Source organism: Oryx dammah, unplaced genomic scaffold, assembly GCF_014754425.2.
Source record: "Oryx dammah isolate SB20612 unplaced genomic scaffold, SCBI_Odam_1.1 HiC_scaffold_11203, whole genome shotgun sequence".
In the NCBI taxonomy this organism is placed as follows: domain Eukaryota; kingdom Metazoa; phylum Chordata; class Mammalia; order Artiodactyla; family Bovidae; genus Oryx; species Oryx dammah.
The window spans coordinates 2,274,467-2,298,793 of NW_024080596.1; the positions used below are offsets into that span (position 1 = coordinate 2,274,467).

The 24,327-nt window shown below is 39.4% G+C and overlaps 1 protein-coding gene across 2 annotated transcripts in view; it reads right to left on the reverse strand.

The window, feature by feature from the left end:
* Positions 1–24,327, reverse strand: part of LOC120860803 (catenin alpha-2-like) — a 1,410,064-nt gene that overhangs the window by 84,265 nt on the left and 1,301,472 nt on the right. For both annotated transcript variants that reach the window (XM_040236521.1, XM_040236522.1), the window contains 2 exons: positions 24,113–24,269; positions 19,272–19,472 (listed from right to left, as the gene is read on the reverse strand). In XM_040236521.1, the coding sequence (XP_040092455.1) occupies positions 19,272–19,472; positions 24,113–24,269 (358 nt within the window). The remainder of the gene's footprint in view (positions 1–19,271; positions 19,473–24,112; positions 24,270–24,327) is intronic.

A 24,327-nucleotide genomic window follows, 5' to 3' on the forward strand; every position in this document is an offset into this window, starting at 1 on the left:
GTTTGTCATTGAATATTTCAGGGACAAAATGAGCAGTATCACATTCCACATATTAAGTTTCTCTCTGCCCATCACTTCCTATTAATTCAGTGATTTTATTAAAAAATTTCATAAGTTATTGTTGTTGTTCAATAGCTAAGTAGTGTATGATTCTGTGACCCCATAGACTGTACCATGCCAGGCTTCTCTGTCTTTCACTGTCCCCTGGAGTTTAATTCATGTCCATTGAGTCAATGAGGTTATCTAACCATCTCATCCTCTGCCTCCCCTTTCTCCTTTTGCCTTCAAACTTTCCCAGCATCAAGGTCCAAATGAGTCAGCTCTTTGCATTAGGTAGCCAGTGTATTGAAGCTTCAGCTTTAGTCCTTCCAATGGATATTCAGGGTTGATTTCCTTTAGGATTGAATGGTTTGATTTCCTTGCATTCCAAGAGATTCTCAAGAGTCATCACCAGCACCACAATTTGAAAGCATCAGTTCTTCAGTGCTCAATCTTCCTTATGGTCCAACTGTCACATCTATACATGACTACTAGAAAAACCACAGCTTTTAGTATACAGACTTCTATTGGCAAACTCATGTTTCTACTTTTTAATACACTGTCTAGGTTTCTAAATGTAGAAAGCTAGACATTTCTAGACATGTCTCTTACAGGTTTCCTCCCAAGGAGTAAGTGTCTTTTCATTTCATGGCTGCAGTCACTGTCTGTAGTGATTCTGGAACCAAAGAAAAGAAAATCTGTCACTGCTTTCACTTTTTCCCCTTCTATTTGCCATGAAGTAATGGAACTGGATGCCATGATCTTAGATTTTTTAATGTGGAGTTTTAAGCCAGCTTATTCACTCCCTTATTTTACCCTCACCAAGAAGCTCTTTAGTTCCTCTTCATTTTCTGCCATAAGAGTGGTAACATCTGCATATTTGAAATGTTGATATTTCTCCAAACAATCTTGATTCTACTTGTGCATCATCCAACCCAGCATTTTGCATGATGTACTCTGCACAGAAGGTAAATGAGCAGGTTGACAACACACAGTCATGACATAGTCATTTCCCAATTTTTAACCAGTCAGTTGTTCCATGTCTGGTTCTAACTGTTACTTCTTAACCTGCATACAGGTTTCTCTGGAGGCAGGTAAGGTGGTCTGGTATTTCTATCTCTTTAAGAATTTTCCACAGTTTGTTGTGATCCCCACAATCAAAGGCTTTAGTGTAGTCAATGTGGAGAAGGAAATGTCAACCCACTCCAGTATTCTTGCCTGGAGAATCCAGTGGATGGAGGAGCCTGGTGGGCTGTGTCCATAGAGTTGCACAGAGCCGGACACAACTGAAGTGACTTAGGATGCATGCATGCATTGGAGAAGGAAATGGCAACCCACCTCAGTATTCTTGCCTGGAGATTCCCAGGGACAGAGGAGCCTGGTGGGCTGCCATCTATGGGGTCACACAGACTCAGACATGACTGAAGTGACAGCAGCAGCAGCAGCAGCAGTGTAGTCAATGAAGTAGTAATAGATGTTTTTTTCTGCAATTCCTTTGCTTTCTCAATAATTCAACAGATGTTGGCAATTTGATCTCTGGTTCCTCTGCTTTTTCTAAATCCAGCTTTATATCTAGAGTTCTCCGCTCATGTACTTCTGAAGTTCAGCTTGAAGGATTTTGAACATTATCTTGCTAGGATGTTAAATGAGCACAGTTGTATGGTAGTTTGAATACTCTTTGGAATTACCCTTCTTTGGGATTGAAATGAAAACTGATATTTTCCAGTCCTGGGGCTCCTGCTGAGTTTTCCAAATTTCCTGAAATGTTGGGTGCAACAATTTCACAACATCCTCTTTTAGGAATTTTAGGTAGTTCCATTGGAATTCCATCACTTTCACTATGTTTGTTCATAGCAATGCTTCCTAAGGTCCACTTGATTCCATACTTCAGAATGTCTGGCTTTAGGTGAGTGACCACACTATAGTGGTTATCCAGGTCATTACGACCTTTTCTGTACAGTTTTTCTATGTATTCTTGCCACCTCTTCTTAATCTCTTTTGCTTCTGTTAGGTCCTTGCTGTTTCTATCCTTTATCTTGCCCATCTTTGCATGAAATAGTCCCTTGATCTCTCCAATTTCTTGAAGAGATCTCTAGTCTTTCCCATTCTACTGTTTTCCTCTATTTCGTTGCAGTATTCATTTAAGAAGGCTTTCTTATCTCTCCTTGCTATTCTCTGAAACTCTGAATTAAGTTGAGAATATCTTTCTCTTTCTCCCCTGCTTTTCACTTGTCTTCTTTCCTCAACTATTTGTAAAGGCTTCTCAGACAACCACTTTGCCTTCTTGCATTTCTTTTTCTTTAGGATGGTTTTAATTACTGCCTCCTATACAATGTTACATGCAGAGTACATCATAAGAAACACTGGGCTGCAAGAAGCACAAGATGGAATCAAGATTGCCAAGAGAAATCTCAATAACTTCAGATATGCAGATGACACCACCCTTATGGCAGAAAGTGAAGAGGAAAAAAAGCTTCTTGATGAAAATAAAAGAGGAGAGTGGAAAAGTTGGCTTAAAGCTCAACATTCAGAAAACGAAGATCATGGCATCTGGTCCCATCACTTTATGGCAAATAGATGGGGAAACAGTGGAAGCAGTGTCAGACTTTATTTTGCTGGGCTCCAAATCACTGCAGATGGTGACTGCAGCCATGAAATTCAAAGACACTTACTCCTTGGAAGGAAAGTTATGACCAACCTAGATAGCATATTGAAAATCAGAGACATTACTTTGCCAACAAAGGTTCATCTAGTCAAGGCTATGGTTTTTCCAGTGGTCATGTATGGATGTGAGAGTTGGACTGTGAAGAAAGTTGAACGCTGAAGAATTGATGCTTTTGAACTGTGGTATTGGAGAAGACTCTTGAGGGTACCTCGGACTGCAAGGAGATCCAACCAGTCCATCCTAAAGGAGATCAGTCCTGGGTGTTCTTTGGAAGGAATGATGCTAAAGCTGAAACTCCAGTACTTTGGCCACCTCATGAGAAGAGTTGACTCATTGGAAAAGACTCTGATGCTGGGAGGGATTGTGGGCAGGAGGAGAAGGGGATGATAGAGGATGAGATGGCTGGATGGCATCACCGACTCGATGGATGTGAGTTTGAGTGAACTCCGAGAGATGATGATGGACAGGGAGGCCTGGCGTGCTGTGATTCATGGGGTCACAAAGAGTCGGACACGACTGAGTGACTGAACTGAACTGTACAATGTTACAAATCTCCATACGTAGTTCTTTAGGCACTCTGTCTACAAGATCTAATCCCTTGAATCTAATCCTCACCCCCACTCTATAATCATAAAGAATTTGATTTAGGTCATACCTGAATGGCCTGGTGGTTTCCCCTACTTTCTTCAACTTAAGATCTGAGCCACCCAGCTAAGCTGTGCCAATCTCTTGACCCAAATAAACTATGAGATAGTAAATGCTTGTAATGTTAATCCATTAAGCTTTGGGGTGATATGTTACACAGCAATATTAACTAATAGAATATGCTACGCCAGAGGTAGAAATAACAGTAAAAATAGCAAGACATATTTATATTTCTATTCACTTGCAGCAATTATGTTGGTTTAGGGTGCTGGTATATTTATGGCACCAAAGCAGGAGATTAACTGACTCTTGATATTTGATTATATTTATCTATTATTTATATAATAAAGTATATTTATTATTCAATTTGAGCCTCAGCTTACTCAAATGTAAAAGAGCTGGTCTTCAGGTTTTAGGGAAGGTTTTAAAAAATAATCCATTCAATAAATTTTATATACAACGTTACATGTAAAAATAAGTAGTACTTAGCCACTGGAATAAAGTGGCAAATAAATATGATCTTGCCTTCAAGGAATGAAAAAGTGGGATGTATATAAGAAGCTGACCATCATGCTAGGCACATAATATTCACAGTAAATGGTTCTTCACATCATGACCCTGTGTATCTACCCATCCGTGCTCTCTTTTCTTTCTTTACAGCAAGTGAAATTACCCAGTGCCTTTGGCTAGAACTTCGAGGTACAACTACATGATTTATCACTAAAAAGTGGCTCTTGTGAGAGGGAAGTGAACTGAAAATAGCACACAAATTTGTCCTCAAATCTCTGAAAATTGGAAAGTTGGTACAATTTACCCTGAAAACAGTTTCCCTGCTTTTATACCTTTCTCACTCCTTGGCAGGACTACATCATCCTTCTGATGGCTTTGCATTTTTAATAATGAATTTCCTATGAAATTTGCCTTCAGGACAAGATTTTATAAACTCACTCTTAGAATTTTCATTTTATCTTCATTGCCAAGAAAGTCAATGTTAAACACTATATTCCATTATGAACTTACTCAGATTCATGAGGAAAGAAAATCTTTAAAACTTAAGAGACATTATCAAAAAGCTCATAACTAGAAAAAAAAAATCAAACCCAGCTTCCTTAGCTCAAATTGGACACACTTTTCTATAAAACCAGCCAACTTAACATAATATTCTTATGAAAGTGTTTTCCTTCTATTTCAAATGCATACTATTATTTATTAGCTGGTTGATTGGATTTGAATCTTTAGTAAAGTATCCTCAAATGTTTTTTAAATGTGGAGGAGGAAGTATGGAAATAATATTTAAATGCTCTCAAATCAAAGTACACTCTCTCTGAAGCAGTGATATATTAACTTTCACTGTGCTTTCTCTTGGTAACTCTTAATCAAGCTAAAGGCAAAGGAGAAAAGGAAAGATATACCCATTTGAATGCAGAGTTCCAAAGACTAGCAAGGAGAGATAAGAAAGCCTTCCTCAGGGATCAATGCAAAGAAATAGGGGAAAACAATAGAATGGGAAAGACTAGAGATCTCTTCAAGAATATTAGAGATATCCAAGGGAACATTTCATACAAAGATGGACACAATAAAAGACAGAAATTATATGGGCCTAACAGAAGCAGAAGATATTAAGAAGAGGTGGCAAGAATACACAGAAGAACTGTACAAAAAAGATCTTCATAACCCAGACAACCACGATGGTGTGATCACTCACTTAGAGCCAGATATCCTGGAATGTGAAGAAGTCAAGTGGGCCTTAGGAAGCATCACTACGAACAAAGCTAGTGGAGGTGATGGAATTCCAGTGGAGCTATTTCAAATCCTGAAAGATGATGCTATGAAAGTGCTGCAATCAATATGCCAACAAATTTGGAAAACTCAGCAGTGGCCACAGGACTGGAAAAGGTCAGTTTTCATTCCAATCCCAAAGAAAGGCAATGCCAAAGAATGCTCAGACTACCACACAATTGCACTCATCTCACATGCTAGCAAAGTAAGGCTCAAAATTCTCCAAGTCAGGCTTCAACAGTATGTGAAATGTGAACTTTCAGATGTTCAAGCTGGATTTAGAAAAAGCAGAGGAACTATTCATCAAATTGCCTAGAAAAAGCAAGAGAATTCCAGAAAAACATCTACTTCTGCTTCATTGATTACTCCAAAGTCTTTGACTGTGTAGATCACAATAAACTGTGGAAAATTCTAAAAGAGATGATAATACTAGACTACCTTACCTGCCTTCTGAGAAATCTGTATGCAGGTCAAGAAGCAACAGCTAGAACTGGACATGAGACAACAGACTGGTTCCAAATTGGGAAAGGAGTACGTCAAGGCTGTATATTGTCACCTTGCTTATTTAACTTATATGCAGAGTACATCATGTGAAACACTGGACTGGAAGAAGCACAAGTTGCAATCAAGATTGCCAGAAGAAATATCAATAACCTCCGATATGCAGATGACACCACCCTTATGGCAGACTTTCTTTTCTTGGGCTCCAAAATCACTGCAGATAGTGACTGCAGCCATGAAATTAAAAGACACTTGCTCCTTGGAAGAAAAGCTGTAACCAACCTAGACAGTATATTAAAAAGCAGAGACATTACATTGCCAACAAAGGTCCATCTAGTCAAAACTATGGTTTTTCCAGTAGTCATGTATGGATGTAAGAGTTGGACTATAAAGAAAGCTGAGCACTGAAGAATTGATACTTTTGAATTGTGGTGTTGGAGAAGACTCTTGAGAATCCCTTGGACTGCAAAGAGATCCAACCAGTCCACCGTAAAGGAAATTAGTCCTGAATATTCATTGGAAGGGCTGATGCTGAAGTTGAAGCTCCAATACTTTGGCCACTTGATGCGAAGAACTGACTCACTGGAAAAGACCCTGATGCTGAGAAAGATTGAAGGCGTGGGGAGAAGGGGATGATAAAGAATGAGATGGTTTGATTGCATCACCGACTCTGTGAGCATGAGTTTGAGCAAGCCCCAGGAGTTGGTGATGGACAGGGAAGCCTGGCTAATTGCAGCCTATGGGGGTCACAAAGAGTCAGACAGGACCGGGTGACTGAACTGAACTAAATCAAGGTGGGAAATGATGAGCTCTGGAAGCTACCAGCCAGGACAAAAGAAGTCCAGTTTAATCTGTCCCCTATTCCTTGGTGACTATTTGTCAGCTGTTTCTACCTCTCCAGAAAACCAACAGTATCCTCCTGGTTAGTCCATATTCTTTCATTCTGTGTATATTCTAGACTTTCTTTCGTCAGAATCAGTCATCTGTTCCCTCTGTGGGAGTTCCTAAAAGCTGCCATTTTCATAAACTCATGTTTGGAAAATTATAATGTACATTTCAAACATCAAAATCAAATTCAAGTTCCAGAAGGCCATACATAACCCATGAGCTGAATTGTTTGATGAAAGATGAAAAAGGACTGCTTAGAAGAAGGAAAAAAATTCTTCTAAATTCTATCCACGATAACTACCCTAAGAGAATCAGTCAGCATGCATCTGCTTTTGTCTAGACACAAATTCCTTTCCCCAGGGAAAGAAAATGCTTGCTTGGAAAATTCTTACATTTTATAATAAGCATTTCAAAAATAATCACAAATGCTTTATAAGTTAAGAGAAAAGGATGGCATATTTAATTCTGAAGCTTAAGGAATGAATAAAAAATTGAACATGATGCCTTATTTAGCTACAGTGTTTGTGGAAACCAAGATTGATAAATAGTTAATTTTGGCACCTGTGAGGCTTTAAAATTTAAGATGACATAAGATAAATGCTAAGAATTTATTGATTCTGATCTTGATCATTAAGTGTGTAATTTTTAGAAAAGGTACAACCCCTAAAATAAAGTATTATACTATGTCAATTATGTTTTTCATTTATATGAATAAACATTTTTGAGCTTTGATTCTCATCAAGGTTGGAGGAAATGAAGAGGTAGTCTTAGATCTCAAGGTGTTAAAATTAAGTTAGGAAGCAACACACAGACACACACACACACAGATAGAGACTCAGAAAACAGAGAGACACTTTAAGACGGAGAAATGGACAGAGTTTGCAACACAGGGCAGTATACAGTAGGGGCCTAATGAGTGACAGTGAGTAATGGGGCACAGAGGAATGGGATTGGCTGGTATGGTTACAGAAGACTTCACTCCCTCTCTAAGAAGAAACCAGCTAGTGTTAGAAAACTGGTAAAATATAGAAAGTCAAACCAGGTAAAGAGGTCATTTTGGGGTCACTTTGATCAGAATATGGGAGACCCAGGTGGTTCAAGTGATAAAGAATCTGCCTGTGATGCAGGAGACCCAGGTTTGATCCCTGGATCAGGGAAGATCCCTGGAGAAGGGAATGGCTACCTACTCCAGCATTCTTGCCTGGAGAATTCCATGGACTGAGGAGACTGGTGGGATACAATCCGTGGGGTCACTTTCACTTTCACCAGAATATACAGAATTTTTCTGGTTCTTACATCCATCTGTTATCCCAGTTTTAAGTATAGTTTCTTATTTTTCCTAATCAGATTACTATATTTCTGGAATATCCTAATGATGCACCCCTATTATTGACTGATGACAAATTCCTCATTTCTTTGATTCAAATCCTTATCGCTGGTGTGGTAGGGATTCTGGCTGAAAGAAATCTATTATTGCCTCACTTGTGCCCAATTAAAGCATCTTGGCCACCACTTCCTGTGGACACCAGCACTGGCCCTTCTGACACTCCACTACCACTACCACTACCGTGGATATCCATGATATCCTTGAAATGACAAAGAACTGTCATGTCTCTTGCAGTCCCTAGGATTCTGAGAATATGATGTAACTCAGTAAGAACTGGAAATTCATGTCTTCCTTTTTACTTTTACTTTGAAAATTGGACACTAGAAAAGGGCTGTTTATTTCACTGTGTTGTTCCTTAAGTGTGTAATTGTGAGCCATCCTATATCCACCCTATGCCATGTCCACTTCCATGCTGGAAATTTATTACCAGGCTAAAACTGTTTCTCTTCCTTTCTCAAATTGTATTTATCTCAGATGGTTCTAGAGTTAGAACCACCTAGAGTCCCTCTCCCTGAGAGAGCTGGTCATGTCTAATTCTAGCAGAACATATTGTGTACAAACCAGTCAGCATAGAGAAGATATTTTCATATTTCTGCATTGCATGGACAGAACTTTCTGAGCAAAAATGACTGGTAACCTGGTTCAAGGGATAATTCAGTAGAAGTCCTAAAATGGTAAAATAACCTGGAGGGAGATTTACAGATTTTAATTTTTTGGCATATCAATTATACCTCGGTAAAGCTAAAATAAAGAAACAAGGGACTATGTTTAAACTATTATAGGTATTTTTGAAAGCAGAGTCCCCAGACAACCGATACGTCATAAGGAATATGAACTCTCTAATAGAGGGACTTCCCTGGTGGCTCAGACGGTAATGCGTCTGCCTACAATGTGGGAGACTCAGGTTCGATCCCTGAATCAGGAAGATCCTCTGAAGAAAATGGCAACCCACTCCAATACTCTTGCCTGGAAAATCCTATGGACAGAGGAACCTGGTAGGCTACAGTCCATGGGGTCGCAAAAAGTTGGACTTGACTGAGCGATGTCACTTTCACTTTCTCCCCAGAGATATGCATTTACATTTCAAAAGGGACTGAAGCCACAGGAGCCATTCATTTGTATTCCGAAGAGTTGTAACAACCTGGGGAGTCTTTCCTGAAGGGAGTTTATTAACATTAAAGAGTGAAGGTTTTTCTCTCCTCCTCAAGACAGGGAGGGAGGCAGCTGAACAATTCCTATATAAACTCCCAGATTTATAATTTTGTGGTTCTTTTCCTGTAGTATGGACCTCCTTCATGTAGGCGGAATTTATCTGCCCTCATCACACTGCCTTGAAAAGTAGAATGAAGCACAGGGAAGGTTCTGGCAAGGTGACTGTGACTAAGAAAGAAATTTATTCTCTGAGCAAGAAACCTTACATTTGCATTCAAGATAAAACAAATAAATACAGATATTAAACACCATCAGCCAGATCTGTACAATACTTCAAGTATGTAGGTTTCAGTTGAGGGTTTGAGAAAAATACATGTTGCCTGTTTAATGGCTATTACATGAATGAAATTTCCCTCTCTTTCCTCCTACACTTCTGACTTTCTACCTCCATGAACACCACAACCAGCAATAAGTAAGACATTTCCTCCATATTGTAATGATTTTGACCTTTCAGGGAGAAATAAAATGGTCTACAACAATAGTTAGAGTTATATTAAAATGCATTTAAAATATATTAGGAAGTTGAGGCTGAACAATCTCAGTCATTATAGCTTCTGCTGAAATTCATTACTTTCATAATCTAATTTCAAGGTCAGTTACAGAGAAGTAAAGACTGTAATAGGCTTTCCAGGTCTAATATCTAATATTTTTGTCTTTCCAATAATCTGGTCCTGCCACCTTCTTCTGATATTGATCTTACTTCTGTCCATTCCCTCTGTCCTCTGGCCATAGGGATAGGCAGGTCACTTTGACATGTCAAATCATAACACTTGATGCCACTAGCAACAGAAATCAGATCAAGTGAATACGATAGTCTTTTACTTTTATCTAGCTTGTTTCACTTTTTCTACTTCATATTCAGTGCTCCCATTTCATTTAGTTTATGTTTTCCAATTTCTCCATCTTTTTTTAATGTTCTTTCTTTAGTCTTTACTAACCATATATATACACTTCCTTGGTGGCTCAGACGGTAAAGCGTCTATCTACAATGTGGGAGACCTGGATTCGATCCCTGAGTTGGGAAGATCCCTGGAGAAGGAAATGGCAAGCCACTCCAGGACTATTGCCTGGAAAATCCCATGGACGGAGGAGCCTGGTAGGCTACAGTCCATGGGGTTGCAAAGAGTCGGACACGACTGAGCGACTTCACTTTCCTGTATATATATACACACATATATATATAAAGAATGTATAATATTTTATAAAACAGGAATTTTTGCCCATCTAAAAACTTATGATATTTTAATTCTACTTGTTTAACCTAGTATGAACAGAATGCTAGATTTCTAATTTATATTCAAACAAAATTTTGATATATTTCCATGTATTTTGGCATCTAGTATTATTGCTAAAAATCTAGAAAATTTATTATAGTGATTAAAAAATTTTTTTGAATGAAGCTTGAAACTTCTAATCCAATTCTGAGAATATAAATATTATTTTGTAAAAAAATAAAAACAGGAAATTAACATGTGACACAGTATTATTAAAGTAAAAATTTTGCTCAGATCACACAAAATTTTATACTTTTGTTCATTATTTGCTTTCATACCTTATTTAAAATTACACATTGTATTTAATTGCATTGAGCAGCTTCAGCTGCATGCAACAAATTCTGGTAAATTTTCTTTTCATCTTTATTCTATTACAAATATTTTCTAATTTTCTTTGTTATAGCTTCTTAGATATATCCCTCATTTAAAAGTGGGCATTTAATTTCCAAATACATGGATTTCTTTAAAGTATCTTTGATACTAATTTCTCATTTTAATATTAATTTCTTTCTTCTCTTTAATCATCCTCTTTTTTTTTTTCAGTCTTTTAACTTTATTGAGACTTTTAATAGCTAAGTCAAAGATGTCTCTTGGTAAATGTCACACTGCATTTTAAAATATGTGTGTTATTTTCAAATATCTTTTGATATTGATTTCTAACATAATTCCACAATAATAAGAGAACAGACTCTGTATGATCTCTACCTTTAGATGAGGAAATTTCTGTACCTGGTCTTATGTCTCTGGATATGTTCCAGTGTTTCCTAGTTTATAGTCTATGGGAACTTGAATAGAATTTGTATCCTACTTTTGTATGAAAATTGTATAAATCTTAATTACATTGAATTGGTTCATAATGTATTTTGGGTCTACTATATTTTTCCACTTGAGGAGAGCATGGCAACCCACTCCAGTATTCTTGTCTGGAGAATCTAATAGACAAAGGATCATAGAGGAGTACAGTTCATAGGGTCACAAAGAGATGGGCATGAATGAAGTAACTAAGCATGCAATATATTCTTCTACTTCTCTGTACATTCATTCTATTAATTTCTGAGAGTGGGACAATAAAAAAAAAAAGGAAATCAGATCAAGTGAAATAAGCATACTCCCCACTGGCCAAGATTATTCTCCTTTGATATGTAGAAAAGCAGGTGAAAGAAAGTGTTTCTTTTAATCCTGGAATCTTGAGTTGTAAATCCTAGGCTGCCAGTGGACATATTCTCTACTGAAAAAAAAAAAAAAATCATATCCTATGTTTTGTATTCAGTTAATCAATACATACATATTAAAGCTAAAAAAAGTGAAAGTGTTAGTCCCTCAGTTGTGTCTAATCCTTTGTGAGCCTGCCAGGCTCCTCTGTCCATGGAATTCTCCAAGCAAGAATACTGGAATGGCTAGCCATTCCCTTCTCCAGGGGATCTAATGGTGTGATAATACAAGTTTAGGCCCTACGCACATATAAGAACATCTGCCTCTAAGAACTGACAATCTATCTGTGGACCACTGACACTGAAGAAGACATATTAAATGTCATCAGACTCAGAAATAGATCCTTCTTGCCTCCAACTGAAACTTGAGTCAGCTCATAAGTATAATTTCAATACACAGATGTAGAGGAGGAGGAAAAAACGGTGAAGATGCAGCAAAGCGAGTGGGAACAGCCTGGATGTGTTTTGCCTGAAGAAAAATGAATACACCTGTCCAGATAGAGCAGAGGGTTTATGCAGAGGACTCATGGACAATGACTGTCCATGTTGAGTTCAGTCAAGAAGCAAGCAGTGAAACACATATAAACAAAATAACAATATTGACCATACTTAGATGACAAAACATCAAGCTGAGGCTCAGGGGCATTAACTAATTTATGTAAGGTCACATTTAGTTGGTAGAAGTCAAGAAATGGAGTTCTTCTGACTTCTTACCTGGATTTCATTATCTACATGGTACTAACACAATGGTATCCCTCATTATCATATCCAGTTTGGGTACTTTCTATTTGTTCCTCTTACATTTTCTGGGCAAAATATATAGAAATGATGTAAAAAAACCTCTCTTTGGAAAACTTTACTTAACAGAAGTATGAAAGTAAAAATTATACCATCTCTACTAAGTCAGAAAAGTCAATCTGAAAAGGCTACAAACTATATGATCCCAATTATATGACATTCTAGAAATTACAAAACTATGGAAAAAGTAAAAAGACAAGTGTTTGTCAGGGGATTGGGAGGGGGAGAGGGATTAACAGAGTACAATGAATTTTTAGGGCAGTGAAGAACACATTGCATGATACCATCATGATGGGTGTATGCCATTATGCATTAGTCCAAAAACCACAAAATATAGAACACCAAGAATGAGCCAAAATGTAAGCTGTGGACTTTGGGTGATTATAATGTTTCAATGTAGGTTCATCAAGGGTAAAATATGTACCACTCTGGTAGGGGATGTTGATAATGGGAAACACATTCCATGTGCAGAATGAAGGGAATATGGAAAATCTTGATACCTTCCCCTCAACATTTCTGTGAACATTTAACTGCTCTTTAAAAAGTTTTGATAAAAAAAAAAAAAATTACACCATCTGTTTGGTCCACGTGTTCTCCAAAATAATGGTATTTTAATCTTCATATATGAAGTGATTAATAATAGAATCCTCATTAAAGAGACTTATTTTTTTAATATCCATTTTTTGATCCCTTCTGAAGAAGGAACTGATGGCATGGTTCCAAAGATCTCCCAATCTGATGGTGTAGACATTGCTACAAATTTGCATCAGCCATCAAACTTACAAAAATCGTATTTCAACGTAATCTATTCAGTGAAGAACGAGCTTCTCTCTGTATATCTAAGCATAATATTACTGAATGTACACCCTTTTCCACTTTCCACAGCCACCTAACTTTGGAAACAAGATCTTTAAAGATGGATCTCATTGGGTGTGCACTCACTACCAAGCTATTGGCAATTTGTTATAATTCAGTTTTTACTAACGAGGCAATTAAATATGTAAGTATTTAGTGGGTCTGATGTACATCATGTTTATGGTGCTTTCATCAGCCTACAACTAGATTTTTATTCAATGTCATCCTAAAATTTTAACGTACTAATAATCCACAAAATTGTGTTTTCAAAAGTAACTCAGCTTTCATATCAAAACAAAACGTACACTTCAAAAAAATTTTACTTACTCTTTACTAATTTATCAAAAATAAAATACAAACTGTCTCGTCATTCTTTGGAACTTTCTCAATTTTTAGCCACTTAGTGAAGGTAGTCAGTTGGTAAAGCTGGTCTCTACAGAGCCCTACACATGCATCATTTACATGTTAAAACAGAGATTGGCCTGTATTTGCAAATCCCATTAGCATCCAAGTCTGGTCTAGTCAAGCCTCTTTGAACATTCTGCCCTTTTTTTTCATTCTTTGTAACAGACTCTCACTCCGCTCTCCTCACCATACCCTATGGCCATCATACAAAGGCTCCATTTTGCCTTATTTAAACTTGCTCTTATTTTGGAATATTTCTTTCTCTTGTGGCAGTTATCGTAAGTGAGGGTTATTTTGTCCACCCCAAGAACATCTAGCAATGTCTAGAGCTACCTTTGTCACAATTTGAAGTGGGAAAGGAAGAGGTTCTACAAGTGTCTAGTGTGGTGAGGCCAGGGGCGCCAAGCATCTTTAATCCACAGGATAGCTCCCTCCACCCCAAGAAAGAATTACCAAGACTCAAGTGTCAAAAATACAGAGGCTGAGAACATCTGCCTTAGAGTCTTCAATCTAACAACTCAGAAATAAAACTGAGCAGAACTTGGTAGGTTGTGACAAGGCAAGAGAAAACATAGTGATCTGTCTTCCATGTCCTGGATTCTTCCTTTTTCCCTCTTTTCTTGGCACCTTCCACTCCTTGCCCACTGCCCTGTGTTCTCTCCCTCAAATAAAATGTAGTCTCAGGACAAAGTTTGATAAACTTGTATTAAAAAAGTGACTGCACAAGATTAAAAAAAAAAAAAAAAAACAGGAGCAAAACATTAGCCCAAAGGTAGAAATTTGGGTATTAGTGATCTGAATAGGAGTTTGGGGGGCTTCCCACATGACATGAGTGATAAAGAACACCACACCACCACCCGGCCAATGCAAGAGACATAAGCGATGCAAGTTCTATCCCTGGGTTGAGAAGATTTCTAGAGGAGGGCATGGCAACTCACTTCAGTACTCTTGCCTGGAGAATCTCATGGACAGAGAAACATGGTGGGCTACAGTACATAGGATCGCAGAGAATCAAACACCACTGGAGCAACTTCCAGGCAAGAATACTGGAGTAGGTTGCCCTGCCCTCCTCCAGGGGATCTTTCTGACCCATGGATCTAATCTGTGTCCCTTACATCTCCTGCAGGCAGGTTCATTACCAATAGTGCCAGCATAGGAGCTTTATTTTGAGGATGTGGGTCTCCTAAGCATAGTCAGACACAGACAAGGGGACTAATCCATTTTATAAAATCTATATAACTAACAAAACTCTGTATAACCATAATTACAGAACTGACCTGTTCTTCAAATTCCATGTCTCTCTAGTACATTCCCCCTCGGAGAAGGCAATGGCACCCCACTCCAGTACTCTTGCCTGGAAAAGTAGGCTGCAGTCCATGGGGCTGCTAAGAGTCAGACACGACTGAGCGACTTCACTTTCGTTCTTCATTTTCATGCATTGGAGAAGGAAATGACAACCCACTCCAGTATTCTTGCCTTGAGAATCCTAGGGACGGGGGAGCCTGGTGGGCTGCTGTCTATGCGGTCGCACAGAGTCGGACACGACTGAAGCGACTTAGCAGCAGTACATTCCCCAACAATTCTAATTAGCAACCAGTGAATTCACAGCTAAAGTTTTTTATTAGCTTGTATATTTAATCATTTCTCATGGAGAAATTCTAGGTATTAAGTCACCATACTGTTGTTGTTTAGGTGCTAAGTCATATTTGACTCTTTTGCGGCCCCATGAACTATATATAGCCTGCCAGGCTCCTCTGTTCATGGTATTTCCGAGGCGAGAATACTTGAGTGGGTTACCATTTGCTTCTTCAGGGGATCTTCCCAACCCAGGAATCAAACCCACATATCCTACATTGATAGGATTCTTTAGCACTGAACCACAGAGAAGCCTAAGTCACCATTATATTATACATTTTCAAACCTCATGTTCTACATGAGATAGCCAGTGGGCTTCGTCATAGGAATGACAAACAGAGGCATTCTTCCTCCATGAGGAATCAGTATATATGTCAATGGTCCTACTAACAGCTAAATTTTTGCTTTCATTTCTTAGATAACCTCTCCAGTTACCCATAAAAAAACAATACTGTTCTTGTTTAGGAAAGAAAAGAACTATTGAGGGTAGAAGGAAAATAATTTATATACCTTGTATATTCTAGTTCTTAGCCCACTAATATCTACTTTTCCTTGACATGTATTCCTATATTTTCTGCTAGTTATTTATAATCTGTCTATTTCAATCTCTTCTACCTGGCTGCTTTCCTAGTGATCCTCAATAGAGGATGAAAAACAGAAAGAATCTAAATGCCTTGCTCTTCTTTTCTTTTCAATTAAGACTTGGATGGGGAAATTAGAAGTAGGAAGGTGCCTTTAGTTAAGTGCTCAGAGTATTCAATCACTGCAAAAGAAGGGCTGAGATGATAATTTTTAAAGATTTGAAAATTAGCAAATAAGAGCAAAATCTTGATTAGCAACAATAATCCAGGGTACATTGCTCTGTTTCATTGATTTTTTTTTTCAGTGAAAAAAAAAATTCAACCAGAATATTATTTACATTTTAAGACTTTGGGTGAAAATTATGTTAAAATATTTCTCTCAACTAAGCACACTGTCCTTGCCTTTATGTAGATTTTGACCCCATGGTACCACTCCTGCTGTTCATTAAAGCACTCCAAGATGCAATAAGAAAAATTTCCAGAATGTTTCTTAAAAAACGTTTGAAGTTTTTGTATGCACAAAATCACAGGTAAGCTGGCTCTGGGTGTCATCTGCTACAATCATCAATTCCAAACAGTTGTGAGCTGAGAATTCTGTCTCCATGTCCTCCACCCTTCTTGGATACTCTTCACTCACTGTCAGATTGGAGGAAATGCTGCTATGTATCAGATATACCCCATGAAGCTGAGACTTCATAACATAATAGAAGCAATGGGTCAGGAACTGAAAACTGCAGAAATGTGAGAGGGTCCCCTTAAGGGTGAATGGGGGGGGGAGGGGGAAAACAACATATACTGGAGAGTAAAATAATTGTTTTCTTTTTTTTAAGATTTTTTTGAAGGGGACCATTATAAAAGTCTTTATGTCTTCATTAAATTTGTCACAATATTGCTTCTGTTTAATGTTTCAGTTTTTTGGCCCCAGGGCACGTAGGATCTTAGCTTCCCAATCAGGGATTGAACCCACATCCTCTGCATTGAAAAGTGGAAGTCTCGATCACTGGACCATCAGGAAAGCCCCAAAATACCTGCTTCTAATTCTTTTAAATGAGTAAAGAAACACTGTATTACTTGCACTGTGTTGCTCTAGTGAATGCAAAGGGCAAGTGTATTTGAAAGAAAATAGTGCTGAATTTCAGTTAATTAAACTGTGTGGGGGGCGGGGTGGGGGGCCTTAGTCGCTCAGTTGTGTCTGACTCGACTCTTTGCAACTCTTTGGATTGTAGCCCACCAGAGATTTTTTCAGGCAAGAATATTGGAGTGGGTTGCCTTTTCCTCCTCCAGAGAATCTTCCTGACCCAGAGATCGAACCCATGTTTCCTGTGTCTCCTGTATTGCAGGCAGATATTTGCCCTCCGAGCCATCAGGGAAGCACCAGTTAAAATGCGAAAGTGATAGTGGCTCAGCAGTGTTCGACTCTTTGCGATGCCATGGACTGTAGCCTGCCAGGCTCCTCTGTCCATGAAACTCTCCAGGCAAGAATACCGGTCCACTCCACTGTGCCATTCCTTTCTCCAGGGGATCTTCCTGGAGAATTTGCAGGCAAATTCTTTACAATCCAAGTCACCAGGGAAGCCCCTGATTAAAATGTAGATATATCATATTATTGTCATTATTATTTCTAATTCTAAGTCTATCAGGCTTCTCAAGAGCAACAATCCCTAGACATGGGTGATATGTGATATGACCCTATTCCCTTTCTGCATATATTTCAGAGTGAGCAACCAACGTCTGTTTACCTATTGTTTCTCCTTGCTAGTCTAGACTAGCAAATAGCTACAGAAGTCTTTGTAAATATCCTTTCCCTGTAGAAGGAAACATATTTCCACTAACATGTCTTATCATGTAGAACTTAGAACACTGCTATATCTGACTTTTCAGAGACACATCTGTTTTTAAAAGCCTAGCAATGGCACCCTACTCCAGTACTCTTGCCTGGCAAATCCCATGAACGGAGGTACCTGGTAGGCTGCAGTCCATGGGGTTACTAAGAGCTGGACACGACTGAGCGACTTCAGTTTCACTTTTCACTTTTCACTTTCATGCATTGGAGAAGGAAATGGCAACCCACTCCAGTGTTCTTGCCTAGAGAATCCCAGGGACGGGGGAGCCTGGTGGACTGCCGTCTGTGGGGTCGTGCAGAGTCGGACACAACTGAAGCGACTTAGCAGCAGCAGCAACAGTAGCAGCGGGCTCCAAAATTCATGTACAGACCAGAGACAATTCCCACTGAAGCTGAGGTGAGTTCCTTCTATGTATACACAGAACTCGATTTGTTACCCATTCATAACTCCAGCCAACATATAGAGTTAAATTCTATTCATCTTCTCTCCTTCCCTGGACTTTCTACTTTCATTCCCCCATATATTAATGGACTTCCTTGCTGGCTCAGACAGTAAAGAATCTGCCTGCAGTACAGGAGACTGGGTTTGATCCCTGGGTTAGGATCCCTTGGAGAAGGGAATGGCACTCCACTCCAATATTCTTGCCTGGAGAATTCCACGGACAGAGGAGCCTGGCAGGCTACAGTCCATGGGATCACAAAGAGCTGGACACAACTGAGCAACTAAGACACATACATATCAATACACAAGACATGAGGGACTTTAGAAAGGGTCTGAAGCCAAGAGACATCAGTTAAAAGCAAAAACTACTAAAAATAGGTCAGTCATTGACAAACTATCCAAAGTTATGGGCTGTTGTGTTAACTCAGTGGAAGTAAGTCTTTTTTCCATCTCAGTGGATTAGAGAGCTATGACAGGCTCCCTGTCGTAAGTAACTGTGTCTCATCAAGACCACAATTCCCCAGACGGTAGCCTCATACCCCTGAAAGAGGATACACAGACTTTCACCAGTGGAGCTGGGCATATGCTGAAAGTCTAGCCCCTTTTCAGTAACCATTACCTCCTGTGATCACTTCATATCCATGTACTACTGAAAGCCTTTATGCTTGCCGCTGGTTGTGCATGGTCCTTTCTCATAGTCCTATGTTCTCAAGAAACAGAGAAATGCTTTTCAAGTTCAAAATTCCAAGTTCCAATCACATACTCACTATTCTCTAGACTCGTGACCTTTTGCCAGTCTCTTACCTCATTCAAAATTCCACTTTCACATTCATAATGAGAGATAATAAAAAATCTGCCTACTTCATAAGGTCCTTGTGAGAGTCGAATGATTATACACAAAAACTGTAGAGTAGTATATACTGCAAAAACAATAAATTGTGATTCTGCTAAAGTATTCCAATTCAAACTCAAGAAATAAAGAGCACCAATTTTATGATCATGTGTGATTTAGAAGCATAAAGACCTACAGGAAACAATGAAACCGATTTATTCAGGTATGGAAATTCATCATGCGGCTGACATTTTGGTCGAATCTAATATCCATGGTTACCTGTCTCAGATAGCAGTTTTGTGGCTTCCAGCACCTTCTCAGTATAAACACCAGCTTCATAGTTCTCCATCTCAGCATTGATGATATGTATAACTCGAGCAGCCCGGCCCCTGATGGCCCCCGCGGTCCGGTCCAGAGTGTCCACATCCCCCTCCTGAAGGGCGATGACACATTTGTTCACATCCTCCAAGATATGGTTTTCTGTGGAGAGGACACATCCACATTTATATGATTTCATATCACTGGTGGTGGTGGTTTAGTCATTAAGTTGTGTCTGACTCTTACGACTCCATAGACTATAGTCTGCCAGGCTCTACTGTCCATGGGATTTCCCAGGCAAGAATACTGGAGTGAGTTGCCTTTTTTTTTTTTTTCCCCAGGGAATCTTCCCGACCCAGGAACCTAGCCCTGCTCTCCTGCATTGCAGGAGTATTCTGTACTGACTAAGGTATCAGGGAAGCCCTTTATATCACTGACACAGTTAAAAACCAATCGGAAGGCTTCCTTTGTGGCTCAGTGGTAAAGAATCTGCCTGCCAATGCAGGAGACACGGGTTTGACTCCTGATCCGGGAAGATCCTACATGCTGTGGGGTAAGTAAGCCCAAGTGCCACAACTACTGAAGCCTGTTCACCCTAGAGTCTGTGCTCTACAACAAGAGAAGACACCGTAATGAGAAGTTCATGCAGCACAACTAGAGAGTAGCCCTCCCTCACCACAACTAGAGAAATGCCCAAGGAGCAATGAAGACCCAGCTTGGATAAAAATAAATACATAATAAACATTCCAGAAGAAAAGAAGAAATACTGAATAAATATGTCCTTTGAAAGGGGACAATTATATATTTGTATTCTAAGGTATTTTCAAGAGAAAGAATTCATTAAGTAAGGAGATAGAGGGATGATGTTCCAACTAGAAAATAGCATAGAAGGGAAAGTAATAATAGAAAGCATGTGCATTTCAGAGAGGGTTACATTGTTGGGGTGAACCCCTTAGGTACTTTGGATATTACGCCTGAATGCAAAGCATAGTTTTTAAAATCATAAAAGATTTGCCGACAACATAATTTGTGATAAACTTCCTTAAATTTTTGCAGCCTTATTCTTTCAGAAAAGATGTAATCATGTTAAATCACTGACGACCAAACTACTCCATTATTATTAGCTCTAAAACTACAGTTTCCAAAATCATAAGCAAAGTTCAGTCTGTGAATGTTTTAAGGGAACAAACTCAACACCCTGGAGTTAAAAAAAAAAAAGTTACTGAAAGAGGAAGAGGCAAACAAAACAAAACTTATAGACATTATGGGATTGAGTTAATAGCTTTTTCAGATCTTAGATGCCTGTTATTTTGTGAGCCAAACCCAAGAATTAAACTGCCACATGGTTAAAACCATGACGCTCATTTTAAGACACTATTAAAAATGGTAGTTTTTGCCCAGTGGAAAAAGTTTAAGTGCTCTAACACAGTCATTTCACTTTTTTATGAGCCCAGACCACATCAGAAAAATTGGTTTCGCTTCTGTAATGTTAATAGCTAGCATCATTGCTCCCCAAACTTGTTGCTTTTCATATGGACAAATTAAGTACTCAGGTAGCATGAAAAAAAAGAAAGAAAAACAAAACTATCCCTTAAAAAAAAACTTCTTTATTGTTGCCTCCAAAATAGAGTTTCCTGCCAGAATTCCCTTAAGAAGAAACTGATACATAAAATGTCATTAATGCCATTCCAAAATATCTCCTGGGCCAAACCTGCAATTTACTGATGCAAATGTTTTGGCTCCAGCTTACAGAGGAGATGAGAAGTAGTTTCCCCAACTATTGGGCTGTATCCACAGTCTACCAGCAGGACAGAATGGGCTGTGTCATTATTTGTCAAGCCCATCTGTGGAAAGGTGCCTGCTGCCTCCGATTGTCACGTCCAAAGGCACGCTCCAGCAGGTCCTGCCAAGGCCGGCTTCCTGACAGCGCCTGTTCATTTTCCTGTCATAGCATGCCACGGCACTTGTACCACTGCAGTTGGACTGTACAGTGTTATCAGCAGAAGCCAAAGCCTTTTCGTGTTGCTGGTAATAATGAGATGCACAAAGGAATGGCAGGAAGAAAGGTGGCAGAGAGGCAGGCCCGGTGGAAGAAAATTAAGAAAAGCTTGCGTTATTGAAACAGCCTGAGATAAGACTCCTTCCTTGCTTTTTTCTACCCTCAGAAATTTCTGTACATGCATTTAAAGAAAAGGATAAGTTGGGAAAGTTTTAAGTTCTGAAATGACTCCTCTTTGAGAAAGGTAGTATATAGATATTTTCTATTCATTTGTAAATAGGAAGGGTGTGAGATCTGAGGCTGATTGGAGAGTCCCCCTCTCCCCTTCTGGGGACTGGTATACCCATCCTGGCAAAGACTGACTAGAAACAAGAAATATCTCAGTCTTTGTCCAGTCTTCTGTTCCCCACCATTCGGATCCCCAACATGCCGAGCTGAACAATTTCTAAGCTCTTCTGAGAGATGCACTTCTTGGAGACCTTTTGCATTGTTAGGACTCATGTATCAGGGAAGCAAAAAATTTCACGAATGGCAATGCCTTGAGTTCTTTATCAGCCAATCCCTGGATATAGGTATGTTTAAAAGAATAGCTGCTTTGACAAGTCATCAAAAGTAAAGCACCTTGGGAATGAAGAACAAGTCAGGTTTCTAAAAGGAAGAGATAGTGGACCCACGGTACTATAGTGCAGGAGAGAGGAGGGGATTAGAGGTGGGGCAAGGAGATGCAGTGAAAACTGGAGAAATACCCTTTTATCCAGACTTACTAAGAACTATATAGATTCTGGAAAGAGGATAATCTGGATTATAATTCCACCTCTGCCAAGTTACCTCCCCATTAGTGACTTACTTTTCTCAAAGGAAGATTCAGAATAGTGATACCTGACATAAAATTTTGGTGAGAATGAAAGCAAATAGTAGAAAATCAGACAAATAATAGATACTGTCAACTACGAATTGGCACTTGCCATGGGTGCTTGTCATTTGCTCTACAAGGATTAAATCATGTGCTGCTGCAGCTGCTGACCTTCAACACCCCTGAAGGAGTTCAGGAAGGAGAGCAGAAATGAGGTACTCTGTTCTCAGAGAAAAACTAGCAGCACAGGTCCTCAGATAGTCAGATGGTCTCAGGAGCTGATTTTATGAGCCCAATTCTTGTATCTCCTCATATCTAGAAAAGCACTAAATTCCTTCATGGTGACAATTGTTTCTCGTGACTAGCAGAAGCTTCATGAGACCAGCAGAAACTTTTAAATATGTGCTTAATTGCATGTACTCACCCTTTACCAAAGCCACATATATACTGACCTTCGCCCCTACCTGTTTGGAACAGTTTCTCTAGCGCTATCTGAGGTGCGGTCTCCTGGGCTGCAGCCCTCATATCGCTCAAATAAAACTTAATTAGCCGTTCTCGTGTGGTGCTTTTTTTTTTTAATTGACAGCACCAAGCATGTGTTGGCTCATTTTCCCCATCTCCCTTGACTTTCCTTCCATGATTTTAAAGTTGGCTTTTCCATCATCTATCAGATCTACAGGTTCAACTGTGCTACTCTTAGACGAGCTTTAAACACAAGCCCAGTGGGAATTCATTGTCAGTTTCTTGGTGAATGGAAAGACAACTAGAGAAAAGCTTACAAATACACCAAGCCTGCCCCAGAAATCCCCTCCCTTTTGTTGCAGTCAGGCTCCATCAGCCTGGATCCCGTGAGCTGTGCTGCAACCTCTCCCTCTCAGACCTCAGTAAGTCCGGGGGGAGGCCAGGGCACACGAGTTGGCAGGTGTGATTTCCATACACCTCTGGATAGTGTCAACACCTGGTTAATTTGAATTTTTAAGGGCCATTTGGTTATTTTAATGCCTCACAAGGGAGTTGAGGCTTCTGGTGACCTCCTTCCTCATGCTCCCACAGAGACTTCTCTATGTGTATTGGGCCGAATCTGTTTGGGAAAAGGCCCATGAGCCAGCTGGTAACCCACTTTTGACACAGCATTGATGAGCCCTGTTAACGGTAAAATTGACTACATGGCTATTCAAATGTGCTAACATCCCGTGTGTTAGTTGCTCAGTCATGTCTGACTCTTCGTGACCCCATGGGCTGTAGCCTGCCTATGGGATTTTCCAGACAAGAATACTGGAGTGGATTGCCATCCTTCAGTCTGGCTTCATCTACAAAGCATTAAGTTACAATTTCCAGTGATGATGAGTTCTGTTTATTTTCACTTCCTTCCACAACCTCATGGTCAAGTGCTCAAAACCTCAATAGTTCCTCAGTGCTTTCTAATGGGTCCATTTGGTGGCTAAGATTTTTTTCCCAGCTTATCAAAAACCTATGTAACTTCATTTACTTGGGCTGGGGGCAGTGGGGGTGGGGGGGGACTTAACACAGGCAAAGTAATTGATTTGGAATAACTAATTGATTTTTTTTTAAATTTTTCAACATAACCAATCTCATATCCCACACTCTTTTTTAGATGGGTGATTTAGATGCAGCAAAGGCCATCCTATTTTAAAAATTCCAAGAACTAGAAAGGAGCCTAGGTCTACTTAAATAATCTTTCAGGTTTCTAATATCTCAATCAGAAAGTTATGTTTTCCCCCTAAATCCCTTGACTCAGTGTCTTGAAATAATGTGCGCAGCAGAGACAAATTTTCAAGAGGGTGTTACAATCACAGTTGCAGAGATGATTGAAAGCTCAAAGGGCCAAGGAGAGCACTTGAAACAAAGACCCATGACACTTGCAAGATATTCCTCATCTCATCTTGTTCTCTTCCTTCAGCTATCTTGTAAGGGCTTGTTTGTGATTACCTGAGACGGAAAGGAAGTCATCCACCGAGGTGATGTCATCCACAGCCTCTGTCAGCACTCGAACTTGCTTTTCCCACTGGTCCTTGAAGACGTCCATGTTGTCTTGAGCAACTTTGCTCTGTGGCCGGGCAGCCAATGTGAGAGCAGCATTGATGACCTATTTGTTAGAAATAATCCATGGACATATGGATTACACTCATCAAAAGAGGAACAAG